At 41.1% G+C, this 25,993-nt stretch overlaps 1 protein-coding gene across 11 annotated transcripts in view; it reads right to left on the bottom strand.

Moving 5' to 3' along the window:
* Positions 1 to 25,993, bottom strand: part of LOC135106454 (mechanosensory protein 2-like) — a 142,986-nt gene that overhangs the window by 16,544 nt on the left and 100,449 nt on the right. For 5 of the 11 annotated variants that reach the window (XM_064015471.1, XM_064015473.1, XM_064015472.1 and 2 more), the window contains exons 3-4: positions 24,435 to 24,590; positions 4,587 to 4,684 (exon numbers count right to left, since the gene is read on the bottom strand). In XM_064015471.1, the coding sequence (XP_063871541.1) occupies positions 4,587 to 4,684; positions 24,435 to 24,590 (254 nt within the window). Of the gene's footprint in view, positions 1 to 4,586; positions 4,685 to 10,817; positions 10,916 to 13,549; positions 13,648 to 24,434; positions 24,591 to 25,993 lie in introns of all 11 variants that reach the window. The other 6 variants (XM_064015475.1, XM_064015474.1, XM_064015468.1 and 3 more) reach the window with 2 other exon arrangements.

The following is a 25,993-nucleotide window of genomic DNA, read 5'->3' on the forward strand; positions in this document are numbered from 1 at the left end:
GAAGACAGAATGGCAGCAACAACAACAAGAGGAGATGTACCACTTACAAAAGCCTTCCGTCACCAGTCTACCTTGCGCCCCGCCTCCGGGCAACACCCCTCAGTCTGTCGGGGGAACAAACACACACACACACGCACACACACATGCAGCGGAGGCCTCGACCCCGCTTCTTCGGGAGACTTAGCAGATGGTGTGACCAACATGTAGCAGCCAGGGTTTGATGAGCATAAATAAAGAAAATCATAATGACAACCAGAGAAAAACACAACACACTGAATCTCGTATCTACACACCACTCACCTCATAGCTCGTGCGGCGCGATTAGTAACTCAGAGCCGTAGGAAACAATTCAATTAGTTTCAAGGCTTAAATGTGATCTCTTCTGAGAGGATGTGCTCATCCTGCTGTCTCTTGACTCTAATTGAACCGGTGCCCGAGGCTTCAAGTCCCTGATCTCGCCACACGCTCGCCGTCAGCCCCGCCACCCGAGGCACTACGTCGCAAGATGTGGCACTGAACAGGCCGGCAAGGAGGACGCGCATGAGAGGTTGTGTAGTGGGTCAGAAGTGAACAAGGCGGGAGGCGGCTGTTCTGCCACAAGGTGCGACGAAGGGTCGGAGGTGGCTCAGGCTGACGACTCTCAGCCTTGTCCTGGCGAGGGCCGGCGGCCGCAGCTTCAGCTTCACAGGAGCCAGACAGAGTGATCTTAGCCAGTAAGTGACCCCAAGGAGCCATGCCTAGCCGTGACTCATTCATAAGATAAATACCCTGCTATACTGTGCCATAAAGAATCCTACGCAATAATAATTTTGAGCATCTGGTGGTGTGGCAAGAAATGCCTTAGTGATGGGTGGTGGAATGGATGCAAATCATCTGAAAAAAAATACTTCGCTGACGCAGGCCAAATCACTGTCGGATAATCAGGAGTGAATGACCGCCCACTGCCTCCACTGTGCTTGGCAACGTGATTTCCCCGACACAGCTTGTGCAGCAGTCCCTAGCATTACTCTACTCGGCAGTAAACGCGTCGGACTTGGGCAATGCACATTAGAGTGAAACATTGGTGCTGTCTGATGCCAACAGCTGCCTTCAGAACACAAAATATAGTGTAGCACAGTGAAATGACTAATCAGCATAGCGTTTCTTGATGCCTACCACAAAACAGAAGCGCCCCTACTGATGAAATTCGAGCATCAGGAAATAAGCTGCAAGAAGTTTAACTCAAAAGATATTGGATCTTCTTTCAGTCAAGAGCAATTTGTTTTAAAATACGTTCCCAGTGAGTAACCGACAAATTCATGACCACCTTCAACGCCCAGAATAAAAAAAAAACATTGCTATAAACTGCGCTTGTAACAAACTGGCCTGATAACCTGGAGGAGCTGCTATCCTGTTCCTCCTCCCACCCGGGGAACCTGAGTATACCCATGAACCCTCTCCACGTGAACGCGAAGGGAGAAAACCAACCTAAACCTACTACTAAGAGAGAGAGAGAGAGAGAGAGAGAGAGAGAGAGAGAGAGAGAGAGAGAGAGAGAGAGAGAGAGAGAGAGTTCTATTGTGCGTAAAATCCCAGCCTCTAGAGCCCCGAGCAGAGCCCCGCCTGGCCTCCGGTTAGGGCCTGAAGTGAAGATGCCGTGTAGAGCAAAGGAGGCCCGTCATTAAAGCTACAATAGATTGGTTGAAAAACGCTTTTTATTCTTGGCCCCGCGAGACCTGCAGGTCATTACCGTAATCAAAAGATAGAAACAAGGAAGAGAAAAGCCAAAGCAACAGAAGGAAATCAGTGAATACGCGAGGGAACAAATACCTTGTGCTGCTCAGCGCCGCGGTGGAGGCGTGTAGCGTCGTGACACAATGGCTGTCCTCAAACACCAAACAGCAATCCATTTCTTTCTGGATATTCCTTTTCCAGTAGAGATCCTTTTCCTTGCCTATATTTTTCCCCTCCCACGAATCATAATTGGTCACTGACATGATTTTATCCACTTCCCAGGCGAGGGTTACACCACCACATCCAACACTCAACACGGCAGCACTGCAAACCTGAGCACTCACATCTCTTCTGTTCCTGCATTTCAGATAATTCTCTTATCTCGTCTCTCCATTTCATTCCATTGTCTTGCCTTCTCTTGGCATTCCTGCCCTCCCATTCTAATACACTGATTAAGGGGTGGGGGCGTTACGGTTAATAATGACTAAGGTGGCAACATGACGCGAGGCGCGGAGCTGGGCGGTGCGGCACGGGGCTGAGGCGGGACACGCGGCATATCCCGCAACCCTGTCACATGATGGAAGATAAAAGAGCTTAACAAAAGCCTACTTACGCAGGTGTTGCTTGTAGCGGCCACTACCTGAGCAAGCGTCCGGCACTGCCACGCCTAAGGGCTTTCTAGAAACTGGGAGACTCACGGGTTCAGAGATAGAGAGGAGATCATGAAAGATAAATATTGCATATGCAGAATAATTACTCTTCTATGAATGTATACATACATAGTACAAATATGTGTATGTTCATGTGAGTGACATATATGTATGTAAACTTGTAAGAATCAACATGTGTAAGGGCAACAGTGGAAGTGTGTGTGGTGTGAGAGCAAATGTATGTCAGCAATGGAGACAAGGAGGCAGAGAGAATGCGACACTTAGGGTTGGAACATTTTCTTTTCTCGTAAGAATGAAGTCAAGCCAGAGCCGGGAAGGTTCCAGCACTACACAACAGTATCACGTATGTGTGTGTGTGTGTGTGTGTGTGTGTGTGTGTGTGTGTGTGTGTGTGTGTGTGTGTGTGTGTGTGTGTGTGTGTGTGTGTGTGTGTGTGTGTGTGTGTGTGTGTGTGTGTGTGTGTGTGTGTGTGTATGTGTGGCGATGCAGAGTACTGACTGTGAGACGTGTGGTGGGCAGGCGGGTTGTAGTACTGTTAGCCATAAAACAGGGAAGGAGAGACGAGCGTAAGTAACAGTGGCGGACAGAGACGGACACAAGCTGGTCCTCTGAGATACTCTACACGGATCTAGAGAGGCAATTTTCGTCTACCGTGTTGGGAGGGTGTGAGAGGAGGAGGAGGGAGAGGGAGGAGAGGGAGGGAAAGGAGAGTCGAGTGCGTTCACAAGACATCCGGCACGTTCTCTTCACTAGCTCAGTGCAAAAGGAAGCTCTAACTACTAAATAATAGCGACGACGTTGCCTACAGACATTTCAGAACTGAAAAAGACGATTAATAGCAGACAAGGAATCTACGAGTGTCTAGCGGTGGGAAACTACTACCAGAGAAAAAGCCAAAAAGAAAAGAAAAGAAACCAAACAAAAGAATAACAAGGAACATGGGTACATATATTTAGTTAAAACTAGTGGTGCATAAATATGTATTGGAGTACATATATATGCACGAGTAATTCCGGTGTATTGGGTCGCACACTCCACTTGGCCAGATCAGTGACGTGACGCACATGACTGTTTGGCTTCGCAATGAGCGAAGAGCTGTGGCCTCTTGTGTCATCTGGGGAGCGAGGAGTCGTGGGGACGGAAATACACCGTTGTCAACACTGAGATGGATGTGTACACATGACTCAACCCTGGTTGCTCATGTTCATGGCAAACATACATGCGTGTGCGCAAGGATGCGCACACGCGCTCACACCACACACACACACACACACACACACACACACACACACACTGCTCTGAAGGGGGGCATCCTCAAGGAGAGAAGAAAGGGGTCCTCGGGCGAGCGTGGTTGACCACTGACCAGCGCCGCGACACGTCGGGGAGTGTGATGTGTTGTGTGGGTCCCGAGGATGGGGAGTGAGCGGGAGGGCAGACAGGAGTGAGTCATGTTGAGGGGATACAGCTAGGAAGAGTGTGAGTCCCGGCCCGTGTTGCTGAGTGACTGAAGTGGGGCGCAGGCCGGGCCTCCGCTGGGTCAGGCGGCCGTGGCGGCGATCCCTTGCTGTCCGCTGAGGGGGACGCTTGGCACGTCCGGCCAGGAGTCCTTGTTAGCAGTGTCATGCCCCGTCGTGCTTTGCGTCCATGGTCTGGCATGACAGCAGAGGAAACTCCTCTCGATACTGACGACACACTTGAAATTGTGGTGACGACAAGATCGTGACCGACAGTGACAGCCGATAGGGGCGGAGCGAGTACCTCGCCGTCGGGCAAGAGACGTCTGCCAAACTGTGACAGTCCGTGCTTGTCTTGCTCCTTGGTTTGTGCTGCGAGTGTGACACGAGCGTCATTAGACAGGAAGTCTGCAAGCTGAGAGTCTGGTGAGCAAAGAGTTGCTGGTGAAGTGCACTTATATCACATTCATATTTTGCCTCGCTAGTAGCTGAGGGCCACTTGGGTGAGGCTGAGCCACCAGGATGATCGCAACCCTTCCAGTCACACATGAGAGGAAAAAAAGAAAAGGAACGCAGGGAGGAAGCCACAGCTTAAAGCTGCGAGAGAGCCACGCGGTCTGCGGGGAAGGGCGAGACGCCGCTGACCCAGAGGAGATCCCGACGCGGCGCCGCGAGGACAGGGAGAGAGAGTCCCGGAGTCAGGTGATGGGCGAAGGAAAGGTACAGGTAGATATTAATGAGTTAATACCTGAAATCGGAGATGTTACACACGGCAGCCATAGGGTTGGACACTCGGTAGTACACCACTGCATCCACGGACACCGTTACTGAGTCCTTGGATAACACCTAGAAAACACAAACAACACCACCGTCTCAGTCCTCGGCTTCCCACAGCGACTCTCACTGACTCAATCCCTGAGGCGCCGCGCCGTGGTCCTCCAGCAGGGAGAGGACACGAGCTGCGTCGGGCGGGCCTATAGAGGGAGGCACGAGTGTGTGTGTGTGTGTGTGTGTGTGTGTGTGTGTGTGTGTGTGTGTGTGTGTGTGTGTGTGTGTGTGTGTGTGTGTGTGTGTGTGTGTGTGTGTGTGTGTGTGTAACAACGTCGACATTCCGCCCCGAGCAGCGACAACACAAAATTATTTACGGGCTAAAGGGCTGGGATTGATACACTGCTGCCACTACCACCACCACCACCACTACCACCACCACACCGTCTCGACCACCACCACCACCACCACCATCACCATCACCACTAACATTCAGCTCTCCTGGCCAAGACTTCCATGTGTTGAGCTGCTCCTAGATGCGGGAAGCCCACTTCCTGCAACCCTGCAAGCACTCATCCGTCCCTCACTCACTCACGCTCCACAGATGAAGAAAACATCGCAAGACTCGTAACTAAAGACGCGCGGGAACCAAATCATATAAAAAAGGAGACATGAAATGGCCAATATGACAGTGAATCAGGAAGACGTAAATTACTAAGTTGTCTCGTTGTACTGTCTAGTACTGTTAGGATGTGTCTCAGATAACTCACTGGGGAGACGGAATCAAGTTTATATATTAAATTTTGGTGATGAATAACAGTTACGATTAATTCTTGAAGCGTGTGACCATCATTATTATCACTTATGAACTCAAAGCTTCAATGACAGTGCTCGGGGCGTCGCGCGGCGGGACCGACAGGGTGGTGTTGTTTCCCATTACAATTAGTTTTTAGTCTTCACTCTTCTTCAGTAGCGAGGAGGGCCACCGCGCTGCCTGACCCAAAAAAAGGAATGGGGAAGGGGAAAAAAAGGTCTACCAAAACTACTTCCACTGGGCCTTACTGTGGATGCAAACTTACTAGTACTTCCTTCGTTAAAATGGGACCACAAGCCAGCAGGAATTTAGTTTTTCATGGATTGTTACAGCTACATTAAAAACATTTAGGATAAGACCTTTAGTGATTTAAAAAAAAAAAAAAGTTGTTTAGGGTGGACACAAAACAGGTTCAGACTTGCGGTGGCCTTCACGCCTCAGAAGACGAAGGAGAAATGTGTGGATTAGAATAACTGAGAGAGAGAGAGAGAGAGAGAGAGAGAGAGAGAGAGAGAGAGAGAGAGAGAGAGAGAGAGAGAGAGAGAGAGAGAGAGAGAGAGAGAGGAGAGGGTCTTCCTCTTCATTTCTTCTTCTAGTCGTTGCCGTGGAAGAGATAATAAGAGAAAGAGGAAGAAGATTCAGGGTGGAGAACTCAGGTAAATAAATCAGACAAGAAATAAATTAATAAAAAAAAAAAAAAACACACACACGACAGTCTATGGAATGCTGATGAACTGAAACGGTAAAAAAAAAGAAGAAAAAAAAAGGAGAAAGGAATAAGTAAGGTTGTTATATAAACATCAACATCAATAGCAACAACAATAACACTGACTAAAATCATTATATCTGAAAACATAGAAGAGAAAGAAAAAAGTATATATATATATATATATATATATATATATATATATATATATATATATATATATATATATATATATATATATATATATATAATGAAAACACACACGCACCAGCTTTTCGTGGATTTGGAAATAAGATGAAAGAAAAAATGATAAAGTAAAACGGCAAACAAAGGAAAACAATAAACATGACGAGAGCAAATAAGGTATAAATGCCAAACCCTAAACAAGAATTATAAACATACACACATTTCATGTATTTCACTTATATATATATATATATATATATATATATATATATATATATATATATATATATATATATATATATATATATATTATATATATATATATATATATATATATATATATATATATATATATATATATATATATATATATATATATATATATATATATATATATATATATATGTATATTATTATTTTTTTTTCTATCGGTCCGAATTGTCAAGAGTTTCAGTCGAGGGAGGAAAGGACTGCGGGAGAAAGGGAGGGAGGCAGGGAGACAGGGAAGGAAGAAGTGAAGGAGCTAGAAAGGGAAGGAAGGGAAGATCGGGGGATGATATAATATTTCGACTTACAGAGGAACAGGGAATGAAAGAGACAGGATGAGAAGGAAGGAATGAATGAAGGAAGGAAGGAAGAAAGGTAAGAAGGAATGAAAGAGGGAGAGATGAGGAGGGAGATTGGAGGACTATCCTACACACACAAACACAAATGGGGAAAATGATACACATTACGAAAATTCCCCCCCAAAAAAAAGTGAAAAGAAAGAAATCTGACGGAGTATTTTCACGTTCTGCAGATGGAAAATAAAATAATAAAAATAAATCAGATCAACATGCCATTGAACAAAAAGACGAATGCCAGTTTCCCGAGGTCACCGTTGCGGGCAGGTGGCTGTACTGTGGTTGCTGTGGCGGCCAAGCTTAAGACGCCACAGCGCGCGAAAGAAAACGAAGAGAAAAAAAAGTAAGAAACAAAAATCACAAAGGTAGTCACAAAGGCTTACAGTTCCCTATTTCTAGTCCTTCGTTCCGCCAGCAAAGGAGAGCAAAACTTCCCTGAAAACCACAAAGTAAGTCTCCACACATCGCCGGCAGAGAGGAAGCTCCACAAGGTGACAGGAACCTGGGATGTATTTCAGTAGAGTCGTGTAAAGTTTGGCGCACCTCGACTACTACCTCGCGCCGGTCGCTTCGCCAGTCACTCCAGCAAGGCACGGAGGCAGTCAGGAGTTACGTGACATTATGCACTCCCTTTCACTGTGCCTTGCGTTTTCTCACAATAGTACTCTAGCCTGCTGACAATCTCGACGATCTCCTTACAAAGCCTGACCATTCATTGTTAAATTCTCAGCAGATCAGGAGGTTTAATATTGAGGGAAAATTCCAAGCACAGTTGAAGTGAATGCGTGTTACTCGACAACTGATCGTAATTGTAATTCCATTAGAAATATCAGAAAAAAAAAGCAAAACGTGATACAAAAATGAAATAAGTCACAGTTATGCAATAGAAAACAAGGGGATATAAATCATGTCTTACTTCACCTATAATAATTTGGATGAACGTTTTAATGAGTTCTGATTCGACTAAAAGGATTTTATAACTGGATCTGAATTTAAACTGACCTAACGTTATTCTGATTGTACAAAAAGAACACTGGAACCTGTTCTTTCTCTGAGCAACCATGCATCATCTCTCCATCCTAACGTCTCTTTCCTCCTACGCTGTCCTCTCCTTCTCCCGCTGCCTCAGTGAAGTTTGAGGAAAAGAATATATACATAAACAAACATCCGTGGCACTTTTGAGCATATATTTCTTGTTATGTTTTGTGTGTACGTGAAAGAAAAACAGGTTTGAGACTCCCTTTGTTAACGTGAAGGGGAAGTGACGTTCGCTCCTGGTCTCTGTTGTGTTCCTTTGTGCAGACGTTACGAAAATGTCTCCACGTGGCATCCTTATGATCAAAGCGTGGTTATTCCTGTACAGAGGCCGCCGCTGAGTCAATAATAGAAGGCAGACAATGTGTACAGGTCTGCGTGTGTGTGTGTGTGTGTGTGTGTGTGTGTGTGTGTGTGTGTGTGTGTGTGTGTGTGTGTGTGTGTGTGTGTGTGTGTGTGTGTGTGTGTGTGTGTGTGTGTGTGTGTGTGTTTGTTGGATGATGTGTCTTGCTGTGTTTTGCGATGCCAGAGTGAAGAAACGTCCCAAGAGTGTGACGGTACAGTAAGAAAGCATTTCTGGTAGTATTGCATATCAAAGAAGTGTCTCTTTACTCACTAACCTCACAAGAAAGTAAGATAACAAACGGAGAACACAAACTAATGACAGCGCAGCGAAACCAAAGCCCCAGGTGACGTGAACAGAATTCCGGTGACGCTGAAGAAATAAAAAAAAAAAAAAAACACAGTAATGAGCCGCCACAAGTAACTGCCGGTAGAATATAAAGACACAGCGTCACACTCACGCACTTTCCTCCCCGGTGAATCTGAATATACCGCGTACTTGCCGATGAAAACAAGGCAGACGAGTGAATAACAGACACGTCCTGGCGGTCCTGGTTACACTACGCACTTGAAAGGAATCATCATAAGCATACAATGATATAACATCCCCCTGCTTTCCTCAGTCCTTCTCTCTGCCTTCCCCTTCCGACCTACCATTACCTTTTCCCTTTCCTGTCTCCCCCCCTTTCCCTCCCATTACTCCAGCGCACCCCCCTCCCCACAACCATCCCTTCCCAGCGCTGCGCAATAATTAACTTGCTGCCCAACTCCTGCTATTATTCACTGTCCAACTCTGGCCAGCAACAGTAACTTGGCCTGAACAAGTTGTGGCGCCTACCTGTGTTCATCACCACCACCATCACCACCACCAAACGCCCCCTCTTCCTCTCTCTCTCCCTCTCTCTTCTCCCTCGTGCTCCTCCACACCGGTGTCTTGGTAAAGGGTCACAGGCACTCATCTCTTGTGACCTGCCTCTTCTTGCCTCACTTTTTCCTTTCTCTCTGTGAAACTTTTTTTTCTCTCTCTTTCTACCTATGCCTGATTTCTTGCCTCCCACCCTCCCGTGTGTGTGTGTGTGTGTGTGTGTGTGTGTGTGTGTGTGTGTGTGTGTGTGTGTGTGTGTGTGTGTGTGTGTGTGTGTGTGTGTGTGTGTGTGCGTGCGTGCGCGCGTGGGTGCGTGCGTGCATGTGTGCGTGTGTGCGTAACTAACCTTTTTTATAATTTATTAATCTTTACATAAAATCTAACTTTAGTCCCTTTCTGTGCATGACGCAAAGTATAAAGGTACATACATTTTCTCCCTAACGTGCGCCAATGCAGGAAGTGTTTGGATGTGTGCCTGCCAGCCTGTGCACACTGCGAGCCCTACGTAATATCAAATAAAAGAGAAACATGTGTAAGTTTACATAAACTGTGTATATTCTGTCTGTGTTGACTTTTCTGGGGTACTCAAGTGCTGTTAATTGTTTGTAGTTGCTATATATATATATATATATATATATATATATATATATATATATATATATATATATATATATATATATATATATATATATATATATATATATATATATATATATATATATATATATATATATATATATATAATGTCTTTTTTGTATTCTAACTACATTCCGACATGACTTACATTTTTCAACGGAGAGACAGGTGTCCTGGGCCTCTGCAAACACCTGAGGTAATAAACAGCAACAGTAGCATGCAGTCGCAGCCACTACTACGTGAGGAGCAGGCCTTAGGTACAGCACAACCTCAGCCACCAATGGAAATTAAGAACAGCCAAAGATCTAGATTCTAATTGGTTGCTTTTATTTCCCCCGTGATGACTCTCTTCGATACAGGATGCGAGGCATCATGGCAGTGATGGCTACTTCTTGCTCTCGGGATGAAGACAAATAATATTTGTTGTTGTGACAATGAGATGAACAGTAAGTACTGGCAGGTTCGGCATCAGCACTGACAGGGGGACTGACTGACTGGATCGAGAGTTGGGCCAAGAGGCTTGCACAGGAGGCAAATCCACTTCATGGACAGAAAAAAAAAGTATATATATATATACATATGTATATATATACAAAATGATAAACCGAAGGATAAACTAATATCCAGGGTGCAAAAAATAAACACACAAACAAAGGTGGGGAACGCAAGGAGGTTGAAGGAGACGGGGGGCAGAAATATGATGAGAGCACTGGGACAGGTTACCAGAATCTGATGACCCACAGTAATGATAACAAGAGCAATAATCATAATAATAATAATAATGACAAAAAATCATAAAGCAGGGTCTATATATAAATATATATATAAGTAAGTAAAGTCAGTATGAGATCCTGCGTGAACTGAACGTAGTGAGTTAGTTCTCATCAAGTCATCCTCTCAAATCCAAAAAGATCACACTAGTGCAACAATGGCAACCACGGATGATGCAGTAAGTAAAAGCGGCGGTGCCATAGTGAAAGCGGCTCTGCCAAGTTGCCGTGTACCTGTAATCCTCTACGTTAGTCTCTGCCATTATAGGATCCGACACTCTGTAGTAAACAACAGCATCCACCGACACAGTCACAGAGTCTCGAGACAGTATCTGAAAAGCAAGTGGGTGAGGAGAGAGTGTGGAGAGGAAGAAGAGAAAACCTGCGGAGGAGTACCCGTGAGGAGGAGGAGGAGGAGGAGGAGGAGGAGGAGGAGGAGGAGGAGGAGGAGGAGGAGGAGGAGGAGGGGGGAGGAGGAACGACGTAAGGACAAAGGATAGAAGGGCATCAAGAATGTAGAGAGAGAGAGAGAGAGAGAGAGAGAGAGAGAGAGAGAGAGAGAGAGAGAGAGAGAGAGAGAGAGAGAGAGAGAGAGAGAGAGAGAGAGAGAGAGAGAGAGAGAGAGAGACGCGTAGACACACACATAAACAGATACACACACACACACACACACACACACACACACACACACACACACACACACACACACACACACACACACACACAAAAGACAAAACAGAGAAGTATATAGACAGATCAACAAACATACAGAGAGAGAGAGAGAGAGAGAGAGAGAGAGAGAGAGAGAGAGAGAGAGAGAGAGAGAGAGAGAGAGAGAGAGAGAGAGAGAGAGAATCACTTGCCTCGAGGAAGGAAAATGACACGTGTATGAACATGTTACACAGAAGAAAAAGACGAGATATTTGAGTCAGACGAAGAGAGAGAGAGAGAGAGAGAGAGAGAGAGAGAGAGAGAGAGAGAGAGAGAGAGAGAGAGAGAGAGAGAGAGAGAGAGAGAGAGAGAGAGAGAGAATGAAATAAACACACGAAGACAAGGACAAAAATAAAAAGGCAAAATAAACAAGACCCCCCACAGAGCTCGCGGAGAAATCGTGTTTCATCGTCAGGGGGAAGGGGGAACCGAGACAGACGAAGGAAGAATAAATAAAAAAAGTCTCGATGTATGTTTTATAAGGCAAATGACAGCAGACAGCAGCAGAAACAGCAACAGCTAACGAACGTACAGGGGAGCAAGCAGGGAAGGCAGGCAGGCAGACATGCAGACAGGCAGCTGCAAGGGACAGCAGAAGCAGAGGCAGCACACAAGACAACAACAGTGAAGCAACAACGGAAGCAACAACAACACACAAACAATATACAGCAACAACAACCACAACCACAACAACAAAAGCCACGTAAAAGAAGCTGTTGGTTATGTTCAGTTTTACAAAGATGGTGGAGAAAGTAATTTATGTTATGTACAAACAAAATAGCAAAAATAAAAAAAAGTGATGGGAAGCAGTGAGAGAGAGAGAGAGAGAGAGAGAGAGAGAGAGAGAGAGAGAGAGAGAGAGAGAGAGAGAGAGAGAGAGAGAGAGAGAGAGAGAGAGAGAGAGAGAGAGAGAGAGAGAGAGAATTACACAAAAAAGACTATAACAGGTAAACGAGAACGCCCTTCAGCCCGACTGGAGGGAAAGGGAGAGGGAGAGAGACAGGATGGAGAGAGAGAGAGAGAGAGGGAGGAAGAGAGGGAAGGAGCAGGAAAGGAGCTGTTGAGAGAATAATTTCAGTAAAGAACATGCCAGAACATCGACTACAGCGAAATCTACAGTAGGGACGGAAGCCGTGTTACCGCCACTACCACCACCACCATTAATAACAGCAGCAGCAGCAGCAACATCAGCAGCAGCAGGAGCAGTAGCAGCAGCAGCAGCAACAGCAGAGCAGGAAGTGCTGCACTACACTTGGCCAAGCAAGAAAATGACAACATATTGCTCGTGGGTGTTACTGGGCACGGGTCTGGTCTGCCCCTGGGGAGGCGACCCTGTGTGGGCGGCTGACGAAGGGCGCGCCTCCTAGCCAGTGCCAGACGAGACGACGAGGTACAGATAAGGACACGGCGGCACAGTAACACGGTAACACGTCGTTGTCATTTACTCAGGAAACCATCAATTAAAGAAACAGGAAAATGGATATGTAGTATACGAACTTAAAAATAGTATCTAAAAATGATATGTATAAAAGAAGGAGTAGCCATCAGCAGGAGTCGAGCCCAAAGGTCCAAAGGTAACCGCGTCGCCCGGTGGCTGGTGGACTGTTGGGCTGACGGGGCTGGGGTGGAGTCGGCCGTTGGATAAACAGAAAATAAAAAAAAGAAAAAGATAGCTTTATCCGATTTACCAGCCTCTCAAGTTTAGCCAATAGGTCCCTGAAGCGTGATAGGCTCGATGTTGGGTTTTGGTTCAAGTTTATTTTGTTCTGTCAAAGAGTACGTCTGTCCAACCGACCCTCTTTCACCTTTTGCTTTCCTTGTCAGGTCTACCAATGTTTCTAGGAGTAACCTATCCCTGTGGAGCAGCGCTGGAACAGGACCGCTTGGCTAACACGAGAAGGTGGCGGCGGCTGTGTGTGGATGGCGGAGAGAGAGGCAGGAGGGTACGAGGTAACAGGGACGGAGGGGCGGAATGGGACGGGGAGGGAGGGGCGGCCAAGAAGAAGACGGAGAAAACAAGTAGAAAAAGAAGAAAAAAAAAATTATAGGCTTGCTCGTCTTATCCCATAATGAGGAATGAAGACAAACAACTGCGTGAGCGAGAAAAAAATCTGGACGGACAGAGGGACTAAAAGATAGACAGCACTGTAAGAAGGCTGGCGATGACTTGGCTGGTGGTGTGGGGGATGATGGAGGAACGGAGGGATGGAGGAATGGAGGAAGGGAGGGAGGCTGCCGGTGCCTAGCTTTTCTACCTGTAATCTTCCACATTGTTCTCTGCCATAACAGGATCGTGGACTCGGTAGTAAACAACAGCGTCCACAGCAACAGTGACGTGATCGCGGGAGAGAATCTGCAACATTACCACCCGTTCGGTCAGCCAGGTCAGGCCAGGTCACGGAGCCTCAGGTCAGAACAAAATAGTAGTAAGGCAGTCAAGGCAACAAGGCGGTCGTCAAATAAAAGTAATGCTCTTGTAGTAGCAGCAGCAGCAGCAGTAGTGGTAGTAGTAGTAGTAGTAGTAGTAGTAGTAGTACTAGTAGTAGTAGTAGTAGTAGTAGTAGTAGTAGTAGTAGTAGTAGTAGTAGTGATGGTGGTGGTGGTGGTGGTTGAAGTAGAAGTAGTACGAGTAGCTGTGAATGTGAAAGGTGCTGGTGTCTCTTCATATCGGCCATAGTAGTAGTAGTAGTAGTAGTAGTAGTAGTACCAGTAGTAGAAGCAGCAGCAGCAACAACAGTAGTAGTAGTAGTAGTAGTAGTAGTAGTAGTAGTAGTAGTAGTAGTAGTAGTAGTAGTAGTGTTGTTGTTGTTGTTGTTGTTGTTATTGTTGTAGTCTTTGTCTTATGTCTTGTCTTGTGAATTTCTTTTTATTTAATCTTTATAATTTTAAGGGCAAAGTTTTGGGCATGAAAGACATTGTAAAAGATTCTCTCTTTCTCTGTCTCTCTCTCTCTCTGTCTCTCTCTCTCTCTCTCTCTCTCTCTCTCTCTCTCTCTCTCTCTCTCCCTATCTAACTCACTCTGCATGTGTGTACGTATACATAAAACCCGCCAAAAAAGGGTAAAAGAGAAAGCTTGTATCGAATCGCATCCCATTTTCTCTGGTATCGAGGTCCACGTTTTCAATGGTCTTTTATGGCTCACTATGATAATCCGGAGCCATCTTGAGGCACGCAGGCGGCGGCCAGCATGTATTAGAGGCGCCTTCATGAGATCATAACGGAGGACGCTAAGCCACGGACAGGGAAGAGAAGAGGGAAGAGGAGAGGCAGGAGAGTGAAGATGAGGAGAGGGATGGAGAGGGAAGGGGAGAGGCAAGAGAGTGAAGAGGAGGACGCGATCATAGAAGAGGGAAGAGGAGAGGCAGAAGAGTGAAGAAGAGAGAGCAGGATAAGGAGGGAAGAGATGATGAAAAGATGATGGGGACAAGGAGGAGAGATGGAAGAATGAAGAAGAGAAGATGGCAGAAGAAGACAATATATGATAAAGGGAGGGGACAAGGAGAGGTAGGAGAAGAGTGAAGGAGACGGGGAAGGAGAGGAAGGGAGGCAAAATATGACGAAAAGGGAAGGAGGATAAGGAAAAGAAGTAGGAAAAGAAGTGAAGGTGAAGATGGAAAGGAGAGAAGAGAAGGAAAGAATGGAGGCAGTAAATAAAGAGAAAAGAAGGAAGAATTGAATGGAGAGAGAGAGAGAGAGAGAGAGAGAGAGAGAGAGAGAGAGAGAGAGAGAGAGAGAGAGAGAGAGAGAGAGAGAGAGAGAGAGAGAGAGAGAGAGAGAGGTATCGAAAACAATAATCATGTAATATTTCTTGACAGAATTTCGTATCTGGCTCATCATACATTATTATTTTCATCATAATCACTATCACCATCATCATCTAGAACAAAAAGTAATAAAGATTCTGCCTAGACATCACTTGACCTGCCATCACATTTTTTTTTTCCTGTCCACCACCACTACCACCATTACCACCACCACCTCCTCCTCTTCCTCCTCTTCTTCTTTCTCCTTCTCCTAATCTTCCCGTTCCTCTCTGAAGCCTCATAAAGCACCGAATCATTACAAATAACCAGGAAATGAAATGCATATATATATATATATATATATATATATATATATATATATATATATATATATATATATATATATATATATATATATATATATATATATATATATATATATATATATATATATATATATATATATATATATATATATATATATATATATATATATATATATATATATATATATATATATATATATATATATATATATATATATAGAGAGAGAGAGAGAGAGAGAGAGAGAGAGAGAGAGAGAGAGAGAGAGAGAGAGAGAACCGAGGTCTTAAGAGTGAACCGAAGGAATTGAACCAGAGATAATGAACCACACGAATGAAACAGATGAATGACCTGTGTCTGGGTGAAAATGAGACTTTGCTTTCTCTCTCTCTCTTCTCTCTCTCCCTCTCTCTCTCTTGAACCTTGATTTGACCTTACTTCTTTATTGATAGGAGGAGGAGGAGGACACAGCTAGTTCCCTTTCCCAGTTCTCGTCAGTCATGTTTGTATGCAGATGGCGGTAGTGGTGGCGATGAGGTCCAGGAACACACACACACACACACACACACACACACTTACATATTATATTATATTCTCTCTCTCTCTCTCTCTCTCTCTCTTGTTCCTCTTCTTTCTCTTCCACATCTACCTCCTGTTGTTCTTCCCGATAACGTACTTTTTTTCTTACTCTTCCGTTTTTATATCTTATCTAGTGGCTTTAATTCGATTTTCTTCTGTCCATTTTTTCTCCCTCTCGTTCTCGTCCTCCTCCTTTTTTTCTTTCTTCTATTCAGTTATTTTCATTACTATTTTTCTTATATACTATCATTTTTCTCTTGTTTTCCTCAATCTATTCTTCCTCCTTCTCTTCCTTTCTTATCTACCATCGCTACCTTCTCCTCATCTTCTATTCCCCCTTATCCTCCTTCTAACATTACCACGTAATAGCGCCAAAGGGCCATAACTCTCTTAGTTAAGATTCTGATTACAACGTTAAGGGCGCAACACATCATCATAGCTTCTCTACTTCAGCTTCGGATTCATTCCCAAGATAAATAGAAGAGTGAGGTCTTGTATACCTTGATCGTCCTGAGAAATGTAGAGGGACCGCGTGCTTAGTATACATGATAAGATGAACAAGGTAAGGGACTCTGGGGCTGAAGAAATACGTAGAGGTATGAAAGTAATGAATCAAAAGTGACCTAATGATTAAGTTTGGTAAGAAAATTCATAATCAAAGCGGAATCAAAAAGTAAAGTTGTAAAATTTTTAAGGAATTTTTGGGAGGTATATATATATATTAAAAAGAAGATGAGGTAAATGAAACATATTTTTTACATAAAAAGGTTTAAAAAATGTTGATTAGAAAGTAAAGTAAGGAAAAGGAAACTGGGTGAACGAATTAATAACAAAGGCAGGAAGGGAGACAAGAGAAGAAAAATGAGTATGATAATTTTGAAGATTAATCATAACTTCTGAAAAAAAAGAGAGCAAGGGAGGAAAAATAGAGGAAACAACGAAAATAAGTGAAAGGAAGGAATATAAATTAGACGGAGCAACGAAGTCAGATAAATTAGAAAAAAAGGATGAAACTGGAAATTACAAAGGAGAATATTTCATACCAATAAAGATGGAGGAGGAGGAGGAGGAGGAGGAGGAGGAGGAGGAGGAGGAGGAGGAGGAGGAGGAGGAGGAGGAGGAAAGCAATTTAATATTTAATAAAGGATAAAAAGAGACAATAAACAATAAATTACAACCAAGAATAATGGAAAACCAGAGAGAGAGAGAGAGAGAGAGAGAGAGAGAGAGAGAGAGAGAGAGAGAGAGAGAGAGAGAGAGAGTCGCTCACTTTCTTGTCTATTTTCTCTTGTTATACCTTCTCTTCCCTCTATTTCGTCCTCCTTCACCACTTTCCTTCTTCTTCTTCTTCTTCTTCTTCTTCTTCTTCTTCTTCTTCTTCTTCTTCTTCTTCTTCTTCTTCTTTTTCTTCTCCCTCCTCCTTCTCCTCCTCAAGAATGTGGGCCGAGAGAAGGTTAATCTTTACAGAGTCTTTCAGGAATTTTCGCCTCGTGTTCGTGTTGCAGGAACCAATACGATTCTCGGGAAAATGAGCGTTCGGCGGGAATTAGAAAAAAATAATGAGAAAGGATCGGAACTGAAAGCATTGCGGTTATTCTATTTATTTTGTTTTAGCGTTACTAGGTAGACCGCAAGACACGATCCTAAAAGTAATGAATTTCGATCCTTCTTAATGGGTTTTGATCGCCTGTAATGGGTTCAGACTGTCTTTAATGGATTTCGATTCTATTTAATGAGTTCTACTCGTCCTTCAAAGATTCTGTTTGTTGTTAATGAGTCGTGTTTGTCTTAAATGGGTTCTGATTCTCTCTGATGAGTTTTGGTTGTCTTTCATAGATTCTAATTGCTTTTAATGGGCTATTTTAGTCTTTAATGGGTTCTAATTGCTTTTAATGTGTCCTGATTCCCCTTAGTATCTGCTGATTCTTCTAGTTTACGCAGTATTTAAGTCATAAGGGTCCAATAGTCTAGAGAGAGGAAGGATCAAGTCATGTCAAGTCAGGTCATCCAATAGCAGGGCTGATTACTTCTCCTCGTCTCCTATTGGCTACTCGTCCTCAAAGAGAGTCGTGAATGGTGGGGAAGTCTTCATCGGGTCGTTCTGATTGGCTCATTTTTTACCAGTAACGTTCTGTGATTGGTTGTTAGCTGTTTGAGGGTTTTCTTGGGTCCTTTTTTCTTTTTTTTTGTCTGTCTGTCTGTCTGCTTGTCTGTGTGTCTGTGCGTTGTCACACAATCAGTCATTAATAGGAAGACTATCATGAGTATTAACACTATGGTGTATCTCTAGCTACACCCAATTAGAAATAAATGAATAAATAGATATATAAACAATAACAATAATCACAATAACAAAAAAGTAACACCAACAACAACACCAACAGTAACAACAATAACAATATTAACAATAACAATAATAAATCCCATGAATACCCATCATTAAAACTTCTTTATAAGTCAACAAGTTTAATAATAAATATAATAATAATCCTCGTATATCACATTTATTAATATTTCTTTTATATATCAATTTCATCAATAATCACAACGTATTCTTTAGTATTAGTCAATTTCATCTTAGTGAAAGTTGCTTGGTGAAACACTGCACTTATTTTGAGGCGGCGGGGTTCGATACTAGCCTCTTTCATGCCCCGACTCTTGATGGTTAAGCAGAAAGGTCTGTCTGGTCTCGCTAGTCACACCCGCACACCACACCGCCCCTCGCATTGCTCCCCACGGTCGAGGGCACGCCAGACACCCCGACCCACCCTCCCACTACTCCCAAACAGTCCTGGACAAGAGTTGAGTTAGCACAGCACTCGCTTCCACTTCATTTTATTTTCTCCTCAATCTTAAATCATCTATGTGGCATGTAATCTATTCATCGTCAGGTTTTGTAAGATTACCAGCGAATAAGGTTGAGGAAGAATGCGAGATGCAAGGGAAGTGAGTGTAGAGCGTTACTCGATTTATGACCAAAACTACATCTAAACGACCCACTGCTAGACTAGACTATAAATATATATATATATATATACTTAGTCCACGCCTGTCTTCACCTCAAGTCTCTTACAGTACCTCCAACTACTTAGACCCTTTTGCTTTTTTCATATATTTAATATTCGTACCACGAAAAATAAGTGACGAAAATAACTTTTTTGAAAATACGTAATACAGGAAAGCATGTTTGCTTGATCTAAACTAAGTAAATGAGACACGAAACTTCTCATCCAAACCTACAAAAAATTAACCTTTAAGGTCATTCCGAAACGCGGTGAACACAGGCGTGGATATAAACATATGTACGTGTTTATGTACATGTGGATAATACGTGCGGGTATCTTAGAGACGAATACTAGTGGATGTATGTATATAAAAAGGGAGGGTTTGGGAGGGTAAAGGGGGGCGGGGAGGATGGGTATACATAGCTACAAGAGGGAAGGGGGAAGGGGAGGGTGAAATTGGGATGGATTTAAATGCCCTCCAGTCTGAAATTAGAAATGGGTTAGGTACTGATTAAACATTTTCCTTTTTCTTTTTTCTCTCTCATTTTCATTCTTTTTGTTATAGGCTTAATGGCAACAGTTTTCGGGATTTAATCGTTGAGGGAAAACAAGAAACGAAAAAAAAAATGCCTGATGATGCAGAAAAATAACCATGCTTTCTTTCTTTTAATTCTCTCTCTCTCTCTCTCTCTCTCTCTCTCTCTCTCTCTCTCTCTCTCTCTCTCTCTCTCTCTCTCTCTCTCTCTCGCAATCGTACTCTCTTTCATGGCATTATTCAAACAATTATAGTTTTATTTTAGAGGAAACAGAAAAAGAAAAGAAAATTAATGGGACAGTCAAGACTCATTTCCTTTAGCTTCTATATAATATCAGGATGCAATTTACGTACATAACCTAAAGGAACAAAATCAGGAACAAAGGCCATACCGTGCTTGTAAGGAAACGGAAAGACGATCACATACACAGAAAAGGGGAATCATAACGAGGGGAAAAATGAGAGAACAGGAAAGGACTCGAGGGCAGGGGGGAAATATTCTCTCTACATGTATAATAAAAAAAGGGAAGGACACACCAATTATGTGTGTGTGTATATATATATATATATATATATATATATATATATATATATATATATATATATATATATATATATATATATATATATATATATATATATATATATATATCTTTTTTTTTTTTTTTTGAGTTCAGAGGGGGAAAGATTAAAGGGGGAAAAATATAGCCACGACAGAGACGAGGGGAAGTAGACTCTGTACTTAAATAAAAAAAAAAAAAGAGAATTGTAGTTCTGAAATTTAAAGAACAAAAAGTTAGTTTCATTTCTTACACTTAGACATTAAATAACAGCAAGATTTTTTTGTGTGTTTTGCTTTTTTCTTTAAAATAATCTTAACACATTACTCTTAAAACAAAATTTGGTTATTTATTATCTTTTTTTTAATTTAATTATTAATGGAGTAAAATAAAGGATTGTTTATTGCACAGGGATTAATTAGTGAGCGGTATTAACGGAGGAGGGACATAACAAAGAGGAGCATTATTATTGTAGTGGTCTTGGTGACAGCTGGTGGGGAAGAACAATCCCCAAGGTCCTGCCAAGCCAAGGAAGGAAGGGGTGACGGGCCTAATGCTGCAACTTTTGGTATTATAGTTGAAAATCCAGGTTACTCAATACATTGCGATTTATGAAGGAAAATAAATAAATAAATAAATAAATAAATAGATAAATAAGTAAATAAATAAATAAATAAAGACCTTTGCACGGACTTTATATTAGTATCACTTTTCGTCCAATGCGATTCACCTTGACAAGCCTTAAATGATGTAACAGAAAATCTATCTAACTCGGTGCAATGCGATTCATGGGAGAAGTAAACAGACGAGAAATAGAGGAAAACCCTGACGTAGATTTTATGTCAGCATCACTTTTGGTTCAGTGCAATTCATCTTGACAAGATTTAAATAATGTAATAGAAAGCCATCTTGTAACTTAGTGCAATACGATTCATGAAAGAAAAAAATAAGAGAAGATCCTCGCACAAACTTTATATTAGTATCATCTTCAATCCGATTTATCTTGACAAAATAATATAGTATCACATGAACTTTATACTGATAAGAAAAAGAAGAAAACCTCGTGTGTTCGATCATCTAATATAATGAAGATAGCTAAAGGAAAAAAATAAACACCTATACAGCTACTCGGTTATTAATGGAAGGCGGCTGAATATTACACCTATAGCCAGACACACTCACTGAAGAAAACTATTGGAGGCAGCATTATCTGGCCCAGCGCTCTCTAGGAATAAGTCAAGACACTGCCGCAGAACTCCTAACAAGTCCTGATAAAAAGGTGTGGATGTGCTTATTCATATAAGAAAAAAAAATGAAAAAAAAAACTTGTTGGAGCGTCAAAGGCATGAAAAGAGTGTAGAAATACGTACAGATATATAAAAACAACAATGAAAAATGTTGGCTATAATGTAGTATTTAAAAGATAAAAAAGAAGTGATTGGATGTCGATTATATAAACGGTTGCGTAACTAATTAGCACCCACCCGTGATCACCTTCTGCCCGGCTGCCCATGTTCTGTTTCCCCATCGCCTCACACTCACCTATACCCAATAATTAATTTGACCTCTAGCTACAAAATATCACAAATTATTGCTCAGAACATTAAACTAGCCCATTCCAATCCAAACTAGTACCAATACATTTCGTTCACTTCTTTTTATTCCTTTCCTCTTTCTCTCTCTCAGTATCAGAATTGTAATTTGTATCGTTGAAAAGTCTTGATCTTTCATTAAATGCCTCATAAATATTCTCACTTGTAAATTAAAACGTCAGGTGTAATTAATGGCGCATTCACCTATTTCTGTTTCACCTACACCTGTCTGTTTTTTTCTTTTCCTTTTTACTGGTCATTACTGCGCGTCCGTTCATTGATATGCAATGCTATGCTCTCTTGTTTAGTTTGATTGCTTTGTTGAACGCTTCTCTTATTGCATTTTTTATTTACACCTGAAAGATTCTATACAACTGTTTTTTATGAGTTCTGAGTTTATTATTATTATTATTATTATTATTATTATTATTATTATTATTATTATTATTATTATCATTAGTAGTAGTACTGTCACTATCATCTCACTTTATCTATCGAGATATTAATTATCATATATATATATATATATATATATATATATATATATATATATATATATATATATATATATATATATATATATATATATATATATATATATATATATATATATATATATATATATATATATATATATATATATATATATATATATATATATATATATATATATATATATATATATATATATATATATATATATATATATATATATATATATATATATATATATATATATATGAATCTATCTACCTATCCACCCATCTATCTATCTATCTTTTTACCTACCTATCTATCTTCTTATATAAACTCGAACATACCCAGACCAGAAATGAGAAAAATTATGAATGAGTTAAAACATTTCTCTTTTCGCCTCAGTAATCTACGTACTTCCCTCTGTTACTGAACATTTCTTTACCAAACTCACCACGGCTGTAATATTGCATGACACTCATTGAGCCTCGCGCTGCCCAATACCAACACGCATTACGAAACATTAACTCATTCTCTCTACTCACTCATATAACTTTTAATGCAAATGCCAGGTCAGTATTGCGTGCGTAACCTTTATAATTGCTTTGTGAACACGCCGAGTGAGAATATGTATATGGAAATTATTGTAGAATCGGTTAATCAGTGAGGAAAAAAACAAACTGTGTCTATAATACGCATTGAATCTTCCCAAAATCCGATCATTGGGATTCGAACCTTTCAACTCGAATATTTAAACCACAAAAGTAAGTCTCTGCGGAAGGAAATAAATAAATAAAATCTTTCTGGTAATAACGGAGGAAAAATGTTACTAGTTTTGACGCGAGAAAAATAAATTAATTTCCTATTGAAATCCTCAATCCTGAAAAAAAAAAAATAAATAAAAAAAAGGAGCCTGTAAAGAAAACAAAGGTCAGGGAAAAGTTATCATCTCTGAAACAAAACAAACACGGAAATTCAAAACGAACCTACAAAGAAAAGAAAAAAAAAGAATAAAAATAAACCATATCTACAATTAAACGCAAAAAAAAAAAAAAAAAAAAAAAAAAAAAAAAAAAATATATATATATATATATATATATATATATATATATATATATATATATATATATATATATATATATATATATATATATATATATATATATATATATATATATATAATAAAAAAAGATAAAAAAATAAAATAAATAAATAAATATATAAACAAATAAAAAAACAAACAAAGAAGTGAACCAAAACCGAAGAGAGAAAAAAGAACATCAACATCTTCAATTAAAAACAAGAAATTCGACGCCCCCAACAAAGAAAAGAAAAACATTGACTAACGGAAAAGTAAACAACCCTATAAAAAAATGAAATGAAATAAGAGCATAAAAAAAAACAATTTCCACCTAACACATAAAAAAAAAGGGAGAAATTCAGGATAAAAAAAACAAAAAACAGTTCCTTTGACAAAAGGTAAACAAACAACGAGGAAAAACTAAGGCAATAAAAGAAAACAAAATCAAAAGTACAAAAAAGAAGCCATTTCCGCGTAGCACATTAAGAAGAGGACGAATTGAGCACACACAAGAAAAAAAAGTGTGACAAAAAAATAAATACAACACTAAAACAGGGAAATAAAAACAAATAAATAAAGGTATAAAAAAAGACCATTTCCAACTAACGCATAATAGAAGAGGACTTTAGCGCAAAAAAAAGACTATCTGACAAAAAAAACTAAATAGATAACGATGGAAAAGTACCCGTCTAGAATTAGTTATATATAAAAAAAAAAAGAACAAAAAAATCGGCTCCCCACATGAATAAAATAAATAAATACTGTCTATCTCACTGAAAAGTAAACAAACAGCGAGTGAAATAAATAAAAAGTACCCTTCTAGAATTACAAATATAAAAGAGAGACCATTTCTGCCTAGCACATGAAAAAAAAAAAAAAAGAAAAAAAAAAAGAAGGAATTAGGCGGCGAGTAAGTGCGAGGCGTGAGATCCAGTGCGGCAATAACAGGTGATGGGACGCGGGATGCTTTTGGTGTTGATAATCAAATTAACATTTTTATTACCTTTTACGGACTTCAATAATCTAATCGCGCTCTACACATCCCGGGAAAGAGAGATACGTATATAAAAAAAAAAGAGGAGGAACGAAATTAAATAGATAAGTATAAAGTGGAAAGTCATCGAATATGTATAGATTTCTTTTATTACATTTAAAATTCTTCAGTTATCAAGTTTTATAAGATCGATGCTAAAAAGAAACTGAACTTAGGAGGATTTTAAAAGAGGATGAGGGATCGAGGACTTTACCTCTTGCGGCGGGACGTCGAAGGAGACAGTTCGAAGATCGACCTTCCTGTAGGAGTCGATGCAAGGGACGACGAAGAAGATACCCGGGCCTTTTGCGCCGCCCTTTAGGAGACGACCGAGGCGGAAGATGACGGCCCTCTCGTACTCCTGAACGACCTGGAGGGAGGAGAAGTGGAGGGAAGGTTAGGAGGGAGAGTAATGGTGGTGGGAGTAATCTCTCTCTCTCTCTCTCTCTCTCTCTCTCTCTCTCTCTCTCTCTCTCTCTCTCTCTCTCTCTCTCTCTCTCTCTCTCTTACAGACTAAAACCTGTCTAAAAGGCGATATGTACAAGTCTATCTATCTATCTATCTCTCATTTCCTGTCCCCTTTCTTCCCCTCGTTCCTCTCTACGTGGACCATATTCTAGTTTTAGTTTGACCAACCTTTTCTGTGCCTCACCCCGCCTCGCATTCCCGGATTCGCCACTGTGTTCCTCATTCCCTCACTCGCACACTCACCCCAAGCTTTGACAGTCCAGGGAATGGCTTTCAATTACAGAGGCACCTGTATCCATGAATCCAATTACTTACCTGTTAATCAGTCAATATACATGCAGACTCAGTCTTCTGCATTCATTCGTCACCCAATACTTATAGTTACACAGGCAGTTATTACAGTTACATACACGATACCTGCCAGTGCCTTGTATCTGTCACCTCACCTGAGTTTGCACATTCCCCTCCCATCTGTTATTATCTACCTGTCTGGCTTTAATTAACAATTCTCACACCCATCAACAGCCTCGTAATTGATCTATATATTCGTCGTCCACTTGATAAATACCTGTGACTTGTACGAATCAACTTACCTGTATTGAACTGTGCATTGGGTTACCTGTGTTTCAGTTAATTGGTTTTATAGATGCCTATATTTCTTACATTTCTTAGTACTATTACCTTCTTTGTGCTAATTTCTCTATAGACCCCTTGGATACTAACTCTCCTATAAATAATTAGTTACTTCCATACTTACCTATATTTCATCGTATGTCTTAACTAGCACAGACTTTTCCTATCATACATTCCCTACACACCAACTTCTTGTAACTAACCTTACCTTTACTTGGTTACTTCCATACTTACCTATATTCCATCCCATATCTTAACTAGCATCATTAACTTCTAATTTATCAACATATTCTTTACACTCTTTTTCATATTACTAACCTTACCTTTACTTAGCTACCAATATTCCAACCCATAACTTGACTAACATCATAAGCTTTTCCTAACATACATTGCCTTACACAATCCCTACCATACGCACACAATCAGCATTCCACAAACCCACGGGGAAATCTGCATCAACAAACCTATCTGATACCTGCCTGTTAGTTGCTTTCATCTACCTTATCCCTTCCCAGCTACCGTACCCTACCTTCCCTTTGCCTATCTGCCTGCCTGCCTGCCTCTCTCTGTCTATCCATCTATTCAGTTCCCTTCATTTGTATTCCGGCCAATGCATCTATTTACCCGTGAGTCGGTGTAGCGCAGTCCTCGGCGAATAAATATCCAATAACG

This window comes from Scylla paramamosain, chromosome 13 (genome assembly GCF_035594125.1).
Source record: "Scylla paramamosain isolate STU-SP2022 chromosome 13, ASM3559412v1, whole genome shotgun sequence".
In the NCBI taxonomy this organism is placed as follows: domain Eukaryota; kingdom Metazoa; phylum Arthropoda; class Malacostraca; order Decapoda; family Portunidae; genus Scylla; species Scylla paramamosain.